Below are 15884 nucleotides of genomic sequence, written 5' to 3'. Positions count from 1 at the left end.
TTCTGTATCATTAAAATATCCCTGACAATTTCATTTCAAAATGAAAATATGGTCTCAAACAAAATGGCTACAATACTTCCCGTGAAAATAAACTCATTTTTCATGAGCAAATATGGTTAGCTACCTAGTCTATTTTTATGCTATTTGCTTAGTTTACCCATATTTTCAAATGCAGAGACCTGCACCTCTCTCTCTCAAACATTTTGTACATTTTAAGTAGTGTTTGCCAGCGCTCTTGAAGATGAGGGAATAAGAACACTGGTTAAGAGTCAGATAGGCAGGCACTACTGGCTTTCATAAATAACATCAATCATTTTTCAATCCCAACATGCAATAACCCTGCCATTACAGTCCTGGGCCTTTTTCCTGAGCAGAAATTGTGCCATGTTGTCTTTTTTAAAAAAAAAAGAAAAAGAAGATAAAAGTGATTCCTTTAATAGGGATGAGACCCTCATTCATCTGTAATACAATCACCTTTTGCTCTCCAGAGGTAAAAGAATAGTACATTAACTCACTGTACCACCTTTCCCTCTCTCTCTCCAAGAGCAAGTTGCCTTAATTTATAACAACTCTGAGTCAAATTTCAGGCTGTGGTGCAGGTCTAGACTGCTGACCCTCTGTTTTGACTACACCAGAAAGGCAGAATACTGCAGAGCAATAATTACTAATCTCAATTTAAAAATTAATCTGCAGTTTATTATGAGAAGTGGCACAATTTAAAAAGTGGTACACAGCTTGAACATGGAACTAACATAGTTTTTTTGAAAAAATATTAGACGATATGGTTTCAGTTTGTTTTTAATAAATAAATTGAGCAGTCACTGCTAATAGAACTAGAAAAAGTACTAAACCTCTAATATAAAACTGTTTTAGGTCGTATGTACCACCAATATAGTATTTATGGGTCTGGATTATTATGCCCCCATTCCATTAAAAATATGAATTTGTTGTATTGCCAAATACTAAAGCCAAGAGAAATTATATACAATTATGGGTACTGTGTTTAACTAATGTATTTAATTCATGCCCCATTCATGGAGGTTGTAAAATCTTTTGTGCTAGACGACATACCTATCAAGAAAGGTGCTCTCTCTTCAAATCCCCTGGACAAAGATATTTTACATTCCCCAGTGAGATCAAAACACAAAGTAGGAAGAGAGGTTAGTACAAGACTTTGCTTTTCCATGGAAACAGGAACTTGTACTTCATTAGGTCTTAATATTATGTGTGCATTCTCTCTTCTTCAAAACAAATATGTACTTTCCAACTTTGGTATCCCATGAACCCCTTACTAACATTAAGAACAGTTTTAAGCGCTATTCTGTCAAGAAAATGTGCACACAAATCAGCAGCAAATAAATTATCTGGCAAGCCAATATTTCAGCATTGTTCTCAGCACTCAGTAGCTTCAGCTGAAATAATTGTTACCAAACAACTTTTGCAAAAAGGACAAAGGATTACATGTTCTCATTTCAACATGAGGATATTCAAAGTAGTCAATGCTATGCAGATCAACTACCACAAGAAATCCTAATGGAAACCCTTGGTATACCAGCTACCTGTATGAGAAAAAATGTGTGCAGGAAGATGAAATAAACTCATTACTTGGCAAATGACTGGCCTCTCAGCTAAGCAGTATCCATTCTTGGCTCTGTATTGTTACACTATCATAAGCAAATCTAACTGACTATATACTATCAGTGATGTAGCTCTTCATGATACATTTCCAACAATCCTCAATTCCCAAAATGTTACATTAGCATAAAGAAACTACAACCATATTCACAGGGAAGCAATTTTCCCATAATTTAGAGATACATGGAAGTTGCTGTTGTCATCCTGCCCACCATCTCTATAGGAAACATTGGTCTCATTGCAGGACTGTTCATATTTTACAATACAGCTGGTTTGGACATGCTTTTAATCACAGGCCACAGCTCTGCTAACACCTGCACTAATACTAACTAAGCCTTGTAGAATGGAAAATGCAGCGCGAAAGTTAAAGAGTTAAAACAAAAGTTACAGTAAATTTCCAGGCAATTGGCTCCATCACTGGGGCCTGTCAAACATCAATGTGACTGTTGCATTAAAAAATACCAGTTATTTGCAGTGATTCTTCATACTATAATTCAAGTGGTTCCTCGCATGTACACTTCGTACAGTCTCTCCTCATCTCATGCATCATTTATTGCAGAAAAGTTTTATAAAATATGTCCCAACGTATCTTTTTTTAAATTCCAAAGAAAATGTACAATAGATACAGGTGCCCTCACAGCACAGTTGGGAGGGTACTTGACATGAGCCCTTCCCAAACATTTACTACTTGGTAAAGATTTCAGAAGAAAACTTTAACAATTCAGTTTCAAATTTGTCAGTCCTGATGAGCTGGTGCTCTTCGTGGCAGTGTAATGACGTTCCATAAAACCAGCAGTTGGCTAATGCCTCTGAGCTGAAAAGGTAAGAGAAAGGAAAAATGGTTAAACTTCTTCGCTGGTACTGCAAGAACCAACAAACAAAATGTGAGGTGGTCAAAACAGTTGTCAGTTCACCTGCTAAATTTGATCTATTCTACACATGAGAAGGGAAAAACAACCTTAACATTGTTATAAGGCATATTAAACTGAACAAGATCCCTGCAGCTTGGAGTTAAAGCAGAACCTGCCTTCCTAGCCCCATTTTAAATCTCACCAAACTGCAGCACCAAGAGTTCATTTACCTTTCCAGAGGTAGTTAAATAGGAATGATTAATATGCAAAACCTCTATAACCATGTATAACACATTAATAACTAAAAGTACCACCACGGTTTGTACTTTGAATATGTGCTACAGTTACAGAGGACAATGGAACAGCAAAAAGAAAGCTGCTAACATATTTCCTTTCAGTAACTGCTTGGCTTATTATCTGTACTTGCCTCAAATGATACTAAGAAGAGAATGGCAAGCAGATAGGAACAGTCCAGGTAATTAACAGTTCTTCTACAAAGCCATCAACAGTAGCTTATTGTTCAGAGAGTTACAGTGGTGTATCATAGATTGGATTTGCCAAGAGATGCAAATAGGAGGAGGGAGGGTCCAACAAAACCAGCTCAGCTGTACTGATTTATCTTGATGATCTTGCAGGAACTCCCTCAGACTTTGAGAATTGCTTTATATACATTTCCCACTACCTCCAAAAGGAATGCCTTAAACAATACTACCTGATTAACAGAAAAGACCATGGGGGGGCCTAAATCCTGAGGCTCTGCCTAAAAAGATGCAACTCTTCAGAGAAGACAGAGGAATGGACTTAAAAGTTAGCAGTGGGGGAGGGGAGCCTGATAAATCGCTAGATACATAGGGGGTGGGATGGGAAAGGAAAGATGAAAAACAAAAGGACAATGATCCTGACACAGGAGGGGGCAAAGGGTGTATACTGAGGAATTTCTCAATTTGAAGTTGCTTATTGTGCCATGAAACAACAACATGAAACATTGACAAAACCGTTCATTCTGTCCTACACCCTGTCCTGCAATAGAAGAAGCTGAGAGAGTAGGAATTTGGGAATGTTCAGATCCAAAGGAGAGGGGACAGGTTGCAGAATTTCTGTGCAGAGATATATGCTGTATCTTGGCATTCTGGATAAAAATCATGTGTGGGATCAGTTCACCCTTAATATCACCTCAGCTGTGGAGGTAGTCTCAGTCTTCTTGCAGGAAGACTGCAACCATTTCTAACTATGTGCTCATTCAAGATGAATGAGCTGAATGTGCAAAACCTCTACAAAGAAAAGGATGCCAAATCTACAGATAGGGAGCAAAGTGCTGATTTCTGCAAAATGTACTTTGCAGTTCCAATGAAATAACATTTACTGTTGGTGGAGGTCACTAGGCTGAATACTGTGCATGAAGTTTAAGGAAAAAGAATTACATTTGCTTCCCCAAAATGCTGAAAGACTACAATATCCCCAAAATGTGGCAGGTTGCCCCAAAATGTGGCAGGTTGCCGATACTGGCTTTGCACTTCAGTGGCTGGCTGGGCTTTGACATCATGAAGGCCTGTAAGAGAAAGCCTGGGATAACAAAAGCATCACTGTGTGCAGAAACTCTTCCTGATGGAATATTCCATATTATGTGCGCTATAGGGACAAAAATCTTGTCACAAATATAAAAATCCTATAGGGCAAAATTAAAGTTTTATCCAAGATGTGCAAACATCTAAGTTTGGCAAGGGCTGTTTCTGTCAATTTAGCATACAACAAGCAACTAAAAAGTTCAAATTCCAAATTCAAACCTCACTAACACAACTGCTCTCACTTGGTTAACTTCAGGAGCACTGCACAGGAATAACAATGGCAGAATTAGGCCCACAATTTCTATGCTGTACACTAACATTTTGTTTGTCTAAAGTAAGTAGTGGGCAGATGGTGTTAATAGACCATATGGTCTTCCACCGGCTTTTGATGTAACTAGCAATTGTAAATGAAGTTTAAGGCCATGTGCTGCACATAAAACCATGATAAACACACAGCATTTTGAACCTTAAACAAGCATTTTACCTTTTGCACCTGACTTTCCAGCATCCCAGGTGATACATTCAAAAACACTTGCCTTCAGTTACTCAGAAATACATGGAGCTTATTCTACAGTGCAAGTCAGCTAACAGAGCGTCTTCCTAACATTTTGGGGCTCACCAATGCGGGACTCAGAACACCCTCACTAAAGAGCGGAAATCTTTTGTCAGAGCTGACATACCATCTCCAGCAACCCACAAAGTATCAGTCATCTCACATCCTTGGGCATAGTCCAAAATCTTCTGTAGAACCAGCACACGGCACATATTTCTTATATTATAAATTACCAAAGCATATCCAACTTGCTAGACCTAGCACAATGGAATAATACTGAATCAAGCTGCTTCAAGTCTACAGGCCAAAGACAGAACCAGAATCTTTTTTTTTCTCTCATGACAAAATAAGCCCTGTACATACAAGCCAAAGGTTTTCAACCCTACCTTAAAAATGCATAGAAAAAATAAATAAAATTTGCATGCTCCTCTATCAAACAGAAGGTATGAATACCAATTTAAACCCTAATTAAAGGAAACAGTTAAGCACTTGCTTAGATTGAGCTTCAATGGGATTTAAGCATGTGTTCAAATTTAAGCACATGCCTTGCATGCTAGCTTGACTCTTTCAAGGATTAAGATCCTAGGAATTTAAAAAAATACTCAATCTTTAAAGTAACAACTGTTTTCTTAGAGAAGTGGTTTTCAAACTGTGGTCCGTGGACCACTTTTTGGCGGCCTGCTGAGACCTATCTGGTCACATGGTTTTAATTCTTGTTTCTGCCTACTTAGTTGCAGGTACCAGTGGCCGGGGGAAGATTCCATGTAGTTCAATTGGAAAGGGAGCTGTCCACAGGCAATTTCTATTAAGATGTGGCTCACCCAATGAAAAGTTTGAAACTGTCTAGCTTAGAATATACCAATACATTCTGACCTTTATTAGGGCTTCTGTCATTATTTAATGTGCCTGTATAGTGAAACATTTCAGAAGCCAATCTGAAAAAAGTGAGTTTTAATTTATTCAAGAAAATACATGTAAACCTTATTACCAGGTTAGGGTCAAGGAACACAACTAAAATGTACGCTGAGGTACAGGTGCACAAAGTTGAAATGAAAGCAGGAAATAAAGTAATTGCTAATTTATCAGCTCTAACCTAACCTCCTTTGGGGATGACTGATTGATGACATAATGCCCCTCTTCATTTTAGGCTGGGCTTAAAACAGACAGACCTGCCAATTTCACTGTTAACTTCAATACCCCCAATCTGAATCCACAGTGGTCTGTCAGACACTGTTAGGGAGCAGCAGGACTCGTCACTGTCTGATGTAATATGCTGCCACTTGTTGAGACCTATGGTAGAAAAAACCAAGTTAAGAAAAATGGAGTATTCATTCATGGTGGTTTAAAAAGATCTTGGATCACAATTCAGTTCCTTGCCTTCCTGAATTCCTGCTGAGTAGACTTCTTTAGTGTTACAGAAAGCATGAGACTACACTAAATGGAAAATAATGACACATCAACAGCCTTTTAAGAATTTAAACTAGACTGGACCAGTAGGGTGCAACTCTCTCTCAGAAATAACACACAATTTAGCAACTAGAACTACCTTACAGCAAACATAGATTATGCACAAAGAATTGTGGGGTAAATCCAGTGCAACCCTCTGAATGTATGACAAAAGCATTATTTAGAACCAAAAATCTAATGTCAGGCACTTTATCAGTGTGGCACTGAATACTGTATTGTTATTTTCTTCCCAAAAAACTGAGCACTACCATTCTGACTTGGTTGCGTTTTATGCTTTGCATTGCTGTCACAAGACCACCTACAGGGCAACAGTAAACTAGCTCACGTTTTAATTTTTCAATATGCGGGGGAAAAAAAAGTGTGTGACAATGAAACAGCTTGCTTGCGACTGAGGGTAAAGTGATTGTTAGCCTAAATCTCTAGTTAACCATCGCTGTTGCTCGATGTCCTAGATTCTTCTTGCTTCCCAAGAACAGACATTGTGAAAATACCTGCTGTTCTCTTCTTCTTTACAAGATGACACACCAATATGTTTTTCCAGGGCTTAAAAAGGTAAGAACAGAGATTGTATCTTCCTAAGATGCAAGATCCTGTACACAGTATTCGGACAAACAACCAAGAACTTGTGATTTTATTTACAGTATCTGATTAAGCAAAAGATGATTCATAGTTAATAAACTATGTATATCACAATTTCTGTATGTTGCCTCTCATTCTTCATTAAAAGTAATCACATAAAACCCCAGATCTTTATTATTTTTACAAGAACAACCAGTCCTTTGAACGACTCTTCAGTGGAATTCAAACATCTTTTGGCCTATGACAAAATAACATTTGTTGAAGTGATTAGGATATTGTGAAATTTTGCTCACCCATGGATAAAAAAAGCAAGAGAGATCATTGCTCTCTCTAAAAATAATATCCCTGATTTCAGGCAAAGATCCTTGGTAAAAAGACAAGTGATGAAAAAGCTAAAAAAAAAAAGTATTTAAAGACAAATGGGGCTTCTAAATGCAAAAAAACCCACTGCTAATCCACATACCATGAAACAGGTGGTGTTTTTATGAGTCCTCTATTCTTAGTAGTACAATCACATGATATATTTTGTTGAATAATTGAGAGTAAATCACAATTTGCAAAATGAACGGATAAAGGTAATTTGTGTGTCATGTATTACCTTTTTTGAGCTTGTTCATTTGCCGACTTGTATAGTCCATGAGTTTGCAATGGGCCTCCCAGTGATGAGTGAAAATACTTGTTTTTCACAAGCAATTGTTAGTTGAGGCCAAAATACTGATCTCGCATTTATTAACCTCAGTGAGAAAATCTGGAATGTCATGTGTGCACAACTCAATGCACAACCCTACGTTTAACAAAAACTATTATTAATTTATATTTATACTGTAGTAAGGCTTAAGTGCCATAATCAGGCTTGAATATATATGGTCAAGTTCTATACAAACAAAAAGATTTGCAGGCCCACTCTCAACAAGCCAGTTACATGGAAATAAAATCTAGGCATTGTGGTTTTTCTTTTCTTACTACCTCAAATTCTTACCCAAAAACATCTGAGGCCACAATGGCAATATTGGTTGTATTGCTACTGGCAAAAACACTGAACCCCTCTGTCTCCTCCTCCCCAAAACAGAGTAAAAAATGAGTATTAAGGAAATCATTCGAGGGTCATTTCCTATACGACTTAGTAAAATGCTCCTTATTCACCTGAAAATAATGGTGAACAGATTTCATATGAACTACTGATAATAGCAATATTTTAATAAACATGAGATTAAAAAAAAAAGATAAACACTGGTCTTCTGAGGCCTCATGTAAACAAAATAGTTGTACTGATTTAACTAAATTGTTTTAAAACAAATATAGTTAAAGCAAATGCCCTGTATGGATACCCTCAAATAGTCTGAATGCATGCAAAGTGGTTGCTCCAATTAAGATATCTACAGCACTTCAGTTACATGAATGCAACTTTTGGGAGCAGACAAGGTCAGGCATTGAAGGAATAGAAAAAGTTTCATCAGGTACTGTAACTCAAATGAAGCCACAGCTGGACTATCTATGTCTTTCTTCCCTCACCTTCCTCCAGCCCACCACACGGACACTGTAAGAGGCCATTTTTTATCCTGAGGATTCCCTTAGTTTGTGTGATGCAGAGTGCTGACTACTGATATATTAAAAAAAAAGGATATAAAGAATGGCTGAAGAGTGGCGTTATGAAAGAGAATGAAATAGCACTGCATCCTCGCAGCCCAACACTTGTATGCATCTAAGCTGTCTGTGTCAGTGGGTGCCTCTATACAAGATGTTACGTAACCATAATGATGAGCTACAGCAGTGTTGCGTTGGCAGACATGAATTGTGATGCTGATGCTACTGTGCAGTACCTCATTGCTACTACACCATAGGGTCCAAAACGACCCATGCACCGCTGGGACTGCGCAATCACTAAATGACTGCCCAGTAACAACTGCAAAGTCTGGAGCGTGTGTAGATGCACCCACCGTCCGTGTTACTAGACAAACTTGCCCTGGGGCGAGTTTATTTTATCAGTTTCATCCAGTGAGTTTATTCACTGTATTGTGAAATCTATGGGCGTCTATACACAAATCTGCTGGAGCATGGCAATGACCATGATCCAGCAACCTCCTGCATCTTGGGTATCAGCATCCCTGCGCTTAAAAGTGGCGGAGGCACTTGAACTAAATAAAGCTCGTCAAACGAGCTTTAGTTCAAGAGACCCCACCACCATTTTTAAGTGTGGGGACACTAATGCATGAGATAGACTAGCACTTGTGTGGCTCTCAGAGCTGCTCTAATTAAAGCGCCATCTCTGGAGAACCTGTAAAAGTGTCCTATGACAGCAAATGCTTAATGCTGGCTCATTCTGAGGGCAGAAAGGCAGACAGTGGTCTAGACCAGTGGTCTCCAAACTTTTTTAATCGCACACCCCTATCAGTAAAAAAATTTTGAGCACGCACCCCCAATATATGTATATTTATATAAATATAAATAGAAGTTCTAATATTTTCTTCCCGCACCGCCATGCATCGTCTTGCGCGCACCCCACTTTGGAGACCACTGATCTAGAGAGCACTTAGGGACTGTTTCCGTGGACTGCTGGATAAAGTAGCATACTGTCTGCACTAGAAAAACTGCGAGCAAGTATAGCAGGACTAAAGAGTTTAGGCACTTTTACCATTGTGCCATTAAAGCCTGCTGTGCCTAAGCCCTCTCTCTGAACTAGTGCAGACATATTTTACAACCTCTTAATGTCACAAAGGTTGTAAACTGTTTCATGTAGACATTCTAGAAGTTCCAGTTTTATCCAGTGATAGCCAATTCTAAGAGGCACTGCCTTTCTTAGAAACTACTTATTTCTCCCCAGAAAAAGAGACAATGGCAGTCAGCAAGAGGAAAAGGCAGAAAAAGAGAAAGCCTCTCAGAATGACAGGGAAAGTAAAAACCTCAATATCCCTCCCAGCATGCCTGAAAAGGGGAGGAAGAATAAAAAAGAGGAAGGAGCTTGGGTTTTCAAGTGGAAGCCCAAGTATTTAAGGACAACAGTTACAATTACCTAATTGCCTGTTTCTGAAGCGTTAAGAGTTTTGCTACACACCCGAGAAGCAATACTGCTGTTACTATTATAAACTTTTAACTACATCAGTTTTGGGATTTTTTTTTAACTTCATTTTCCAATTAACAAGTCACTACACAGAAAGCCTGCCTCCTACATTACTTCCCTTTACACTTCTTACCCCCAAGGCAATCTTAGAAAGTATACATGTTTTAGCTGAATTACAAGGCAACACATGCCTCTGGCTTAAACATGCAAGTCCTTTACGTATACAATAAACTGACTTTCCAAAACTTATACAAAACAGCTGTCAGCTAAAAATAAATATTCCCAAGAAACTAAGATAGTTAGTTAAAACTCCGCTCCCATCGAACTTAATGCGTTTTAGGGATCAAATTCCCTTAAACTTCTAACTCAGGCAAAAGGTTTAATTTTGCCTGAAATTATATTGCTAGCATATTTCAGCCAAAGAGTAAACCGCCTCAAATATATTCTTTTTTAATTCTTAAAGCACAACCCACAAAGAAAGGAAATTGTCCACCCATTTTTCTTCTTGTACCCGAGTAACACAAATGGCTTTTACTTATTCTTCAGAAGAGTTCTTTTTATTAAAATCTCATCTCCCTTGTTTTGGCTGGAGGATTCCTGGGAGAATTAAAATATTAGGGGGGAGCTCTCAGCCTCAGCTAGAAAGCTTTCCTCCCCAGTGTTTTTCAGGCATCTGTGCTAAATGAGTGTTATCAAAAATCTATCCCCTCTCAGTTGCTCAGATTTCAGTCTCTTGGCGTTATAATCCCACAGTTCGCCAAGAAATTCTCCAGAAAAAAATATGGCCTGATATTTCTAATGAAGACAGGGAAAATAACTTTCCCCTGTGGGAAAGAACCAATTTAGTACCTTCTTCATTGCATAATAAGGATGCAAATAAAGGGAACAATTATTTTTTTCCCTCTTCACTTTTTCACTTATCTTTAAATTAAGGTTTCACAGATGGCACTGATAGGTTGAAATCATGTGATCTGTCAGCAGAAAGCAAATGGTCCACTTCCAATTCCAGCACCTATAATGAAACCTGCCACACTCATCCGCACTCCTATGAAAAGTAATTCCCCGTTGACAAGGTATAAAATTCTTCCATTATGTCCCAGCCAAACAAACCTTGATCTTTAAATGGTAGCCTGGAACAGTAGTGATAATAAAAATATACAAAGAAAAGAAATAATTTCTTAAAATAAACTAGGGTTAATTTTATTGCTGATGTCTTAGGAAGGAAAAAGATCCTAACCCGCACCTTCCTCATATCAATACTGAAAAGATGAGCTGAGTTCTCAAAAGGACAAGAGACCAAAGAATATTAAATAGCGTACAGATCTTCATAAAATGCTCATTCATACAGAAGCTGGTATATGAGGATATATTTTCTGCATGTACTTTTTACAAGTCCATAAAAGTATTTCTTTGGTTCTTGCACAGCCACAAAGGAGCTAAGAAATCATTACACCTTAACCCCCTCACTAAGCATATCTTAGAAATCCAATCGTCTACAAATTGGCTTGTCTACAGAAGAGCTATTCACCTACCAAAACTTGTGTCATGGTATTGAAATTTCTGAAACATTGGAGGGGCATAATCAAATACCAGCTATATATCTAGATATCTTCTCTGCAGTTAACACAGTTAAAGTCAGAAAAGCAATAACATAAAACTGGCATCTTCTTACTCATTAGATATTTGCCTTTAGTTTAGTCAGTCTCATCTGCTAACTTTTCCAATAAAATAGGTTTTCCCTACTTTATACACCTGTTATTACATCAAAGCCAAACTGATGGGACAGCAAACTGACTTCTGGTTAAAGGTCACAGTAATTAAATGGAGTTCCAGTTGCAAATGATTACACAGCTTGACTTTCAATTACTGATTTATGTTGTAGGACTAGCAGATGGAGCAACCCCTTCTTAAACATACAAATGGAGCTACTGTGATCTGAAAGCCATTGCTGGTCAAACATGAAATCCTACAGTGCCTCATTTTGTAGAGTATCTCCTGGGCAAGGGATAGACATTACATATAAACTGGCTTAAGTGATCAGAAACTGGTTTAAATTGGTAACAGAACAGATGTTCAGTGCACATAAACCAGTTTGAAAATAGCTGAAACTGGTTTGAGATGCACCTGGTTTAATGTAGTTTCAGACTTACCTGATTTGGCTCATACTGGTTTACGCAACGTCTGTCCCAGACCCCTTGCTGGTTTAAGTTAACCCAGACACCCCCAGCACCCCACCATGCTCTCTGGGCTGGACCTGGCTCTCTGCTTCACAGCAAAGTTGGCCCCTCCCCTCTGCTCCCTGGCTGAAGCTCCAGCAGAGACTTGCAGGCTGCTCTCCCCCTCCCCCCTCACTATTCCCCACTAAGCAGGAATTCTCCCCTCCCCTCTGCCTTGCTGAGAGGTATCTGTGTATTAACTAGCAGACCACATAGATGGTCTGTGCTGTGACAAAGGCAGAATCAATAGGTAGCTGGTAATTCACCTCTGTTGTTTTCTTAATGGGGTGATAAACATTGTTATCAATTCCCTGCTGAGCTAATCAGAACATCCTGCAGGGACTTAGCCACACCCCACCTCAGTTCAGTTCTGTGCAAGGGAAGGGTGGGCTGCTCTAGCACACCCCTCCCCCCCCTTCTTCTAGGCTTCTAGCCTGCGTTACTGCAGGCATGTGCTGGCATTTCTGGGATGTCTGTGCAGTTACAAAGTGATTTAGCCTAGGCAGGTTAAACTAACCTGCAAAAATTGAATCAATTCAGGCTCAGGCTTTTTTAGTGTCTGTCCCTAGCCCTGGTGTTAAAGCTAAGACTAATGCATGTTAATCCAGATCTGCATAGGGACTTCAATTACTGTAAATTCTGGTCTAAAAATAAAAATTACAGCTGTTAAAGATCTCTGGCCCTGATAATGCAAGCCCTTACATACACACAGGGGAACTCAGTGGGACTACCTGTACCTAAGAACAAGCATGTGTATGAAGGTTTGCAAAGCAGAGCCAAAACCCAGTCTCCAAGGAGTGAGTCACTATTTTTTTCCTAGCTCACCCTGTTCTCTCTTTGGACTAATTACTTAGGACTGAGGGTTTTGTGGAGGGGAGAAGCTAAGGCTTCTGCCACTGTCCTGCTGCTCAGGATTAGAAACAACCCTGCAACACCAGCTCTCCCATCCCATGCACAGACCAATAATGTGGGAGCTTATTCAGACAAGCAAATAAGTATGTAACATAGTGCAGCTTCTAACTTACGTACTTGCTTACATAGAGCCTTCCACACACATTGCTTCTATCTGAAGCAGAAGGAACCACACCCCTTTGAAACAGTTCTAAGAAAAATGGTAGCACCTCTATTAAATTCACCAAATAGCCTTAACTTTGGTTAAACTGAGCCATATCCTTAGAGACAGCAATAATGCTTGTTCTCACCTGCTGGACCTCAGCCTCGTGGAACACTATTTTCCAGGGCTGAGAGTAGAGATGAGAGCATGTCAGTAAGCAGAGCTGACAAGTCCTCCCCTGCAAATCAATGCATCCTTTCTGTATCCCCAGGTTGCAAATAAATGTATCCTTTCTAGGTACACATGCCTGGGAACTGCTACTTTGTAAGGATCTTCTGTTTACAGAAGAGGCCACTTGGGTGTCAGTTTACTTTAAAATAATATATGAGTATTGATAGCATTTCAGAATCATTACAGCAGCGAAGTACTGGGCACCTGAGGTAGATAACCAAATTTCTATTTAACTTCTGATTCTGAAGTCTGACTTTTAACTTACCAAGATTGTTTCTCATACAAGACACTAATACAGCTTCATCCTACTAATTTGTAAGGAGCATTAGAATGAATTTCCAGAACTTCAAAATAACCCAAACATAGCTCTGCTTCAGGACTTTTTGTGTGTTCATAATGACATTTTCACAATGTCTTTACCAAACTATTACTGGACAAACAGGAGTTAATGGTATTTTAAGTTGGTTTTGGTAAATACTGACTATTGATCATGAGATCACAAACTGATTCTAATTTCAGCAAAATGGATGGATAAACAAAAACTGGTCTGTAACTCAGGTTTTCAATTCTGAAAGGGAAAGCTTGAGATATTAAGGAAACTGCTCAGTGAAGTCAACTGCATTTACGAACTCAGGGACTTGAATGTAGATGACTATTTGACTCTAAGTAAAAAATGTAAAAATTAGCCAGAATTTAAATTCCAAGCAAAGGGGAAAATAAAGAGAGAAGTGAAGCGTAGTTACTGTTCAGTAAGGATAGGTTCAACATTACTCAGGTGTTTTCCAAAGGCTAAACGAATAATTTGGCTCATCCTTCAACTGGCATAACATGGGGAAAAGACCAGATGACTTTTGAAGTGAACACTACTTACTATACTCAAGGTGGAACAAAACTCAAGTTCAATACTCGATATACTAAATGAACTAGAGCATAAAATGCAACTCTTGTAGCAAGGAATTTTTTTCTTTATAACTCTCAAAATCATTTAGTACCACGTGACTGATTGGTAAAGAGCTAATATAATATCTGGATCTGAGAAGGAAAAAAGTGATCAGACAACTACAGACAATTTGGAAAGAATGAATAAATAGCCATGGTAGAACTGAGAGAAAATGATGCAAGGGTTATGAGATGGATTGCGTCGGACTATCCTGATATTTCTGTGTTAAGAAAACTGATCATCTAAACAAAGCAAATGCTGTAGATTTATCTGATGCAGTGGCATGCTGGAACACACAACACAAAATCGTAGCATAACAAAACTGATTAAAGGGCTGCTGATCAGTTGTGCTGAAAAAGGATCTATAGACTAGAGGGAGGGTTACTGGTGGAGCTCTCCAAGAATCAATATTGGGACTAATATTTTCATTAAAAAACTAAGCAAAAAAAAACTAGGGTTGCACTAACAGAATTACCTTATGACATAGTTCAGAAGAACCACTATCAATTTAACCTTAAATCCTGGAATAACAGAACTAGGATGAAATTTAATAGCACAAGGTACACAACCTTACACTTAAGGGGCCAGTACAATTTTCTGCCATAAACTGGAAAATCATCAGCTGGAAACAACAAAAAAGGATAAAGACCTGGGTGTATTACTTGGTGTACTAATCAAATGACAACTGAACACCTTCCAAGAGGCAAATGGAATCCCAATATTTACAAAGCAAGGTAATTCCAGTAGACTTAGGGTAGTATTAATGCTACTCTACAACATCCTAATAAGACCACTGCCACGTTCAAGATGAATTTAAAACAGAAGCCAGTGCGGCAAGGGGCTAGTAGGATCATCAGGGAAATGGACTATTGTACAACAAGGGCTGGTTTATCATACCAAAAAGATTTGACTGCTCTTTCTAAATACATCAAGAAGGTAAACTCAAGAAGGAAGAGCTATTTAAATTAACTGGCAATGCTGGAACAAGGATGAATTAATATAAACTACATATATTGATTTAGGATGAAAATTAGAAGGTTTCTAACCATCAGAAGATGAGATTCTCAAGCACTCTTCCAACAGTGTCACAAGAACCAGCATGCCTAGTTTTAAAACAAAGCTTGTTAAATTTATAAGAGATCACATGATGTGGTTGCCTATGCCAGTAAAGGACCAGACTTCAAGATGCCAGAGGTCCCTTCCATTTTAAGAAAGATATCACTCCTTCCTTTCTTAAACCAAAGAAGAGAAATGCTTTACAAAGCAAATACTAGAGTGGAAAAGGGAAGTGAGTGAATTTTTTAAAAATGTCAATAATCAATTTATATTGACATTACATTTTACTTCGTACTTATTATTGTCAGATAGAAGTATTATTTTTAAATTGGCATTCCTTAAAATTATTTATGCATATAAAAATTAGGAATTGAAGATTTTAATTACACAGGGGCCCACTTGCACTGATAGTTTATGGCCAAGGTCCAACTCCTGTCTTAGACATTTTCCATTAATGATAAAACAACACTTTGACAGTAAATCTCTACTTCCCCATTCCCAGCAATGTAGTGGCAATCCAGTTATGGACATTTAGGGACTGTCAGTACAGCCAAGACAGTAGGGGTGTGCGAAACAGGCCATATTTGATTCAGATTTGGCCCAAATTGGGGACAGTGATTTGATTAATTGAAGATTCGATATCAATTCAGAGAATCAGCAGTTCAGCCATAGACATGGC

General features: G+C 38.5%; 1 protein-coding gene across 1 annotated transcript in view; it reads right to left on the bottom strand.

Moving 5' to 3' along the window:
• Window positions 1–392: 392 nt before the first annotated feature.
• The window catches only part of PWWP2A (PWWP domain containing 2A), a 40801-nt gene continuing 25309 nt past the window's right edge, over window positions 393–15884 (bottom strand). The window contains exons 3-4 of the mRNA XM_019534898.1: window positions 5774–5894; window positions 393–2449 (exon numbers count right to left, since the gene is read on the bottom strand). Coding sequence (XP_019390443.1) covers window positions 2320–2449; window positions 5774–5894 — 251 coding nt within the window. The 3' untranslated portion in view covers window positions 393–2319. The remainder of the gene's footprint in view (window positions 2450–5773; window positions 5895–15884) is intronic.

The sequence above is a fragment of the Crocodylus porosus genome, unplaced genomic scaffold (genome assembly GCF_001723895.1).
Source record: "Crocodylus porosus isolate Cpor-Errol unplaced genomic scaffold, CroPor_comp1, whole genome shotgun sequence".
In the NCBI taxonomy this organism is placed as follows: Eukaryota; Metazoa; Chordata; order Crocodylia; family Crocodylidae; genus Crocodylus; species Crocodylus porosus.
This window is presented reverse-complemented; position numbering and strand designations above follow the sequence as displayed.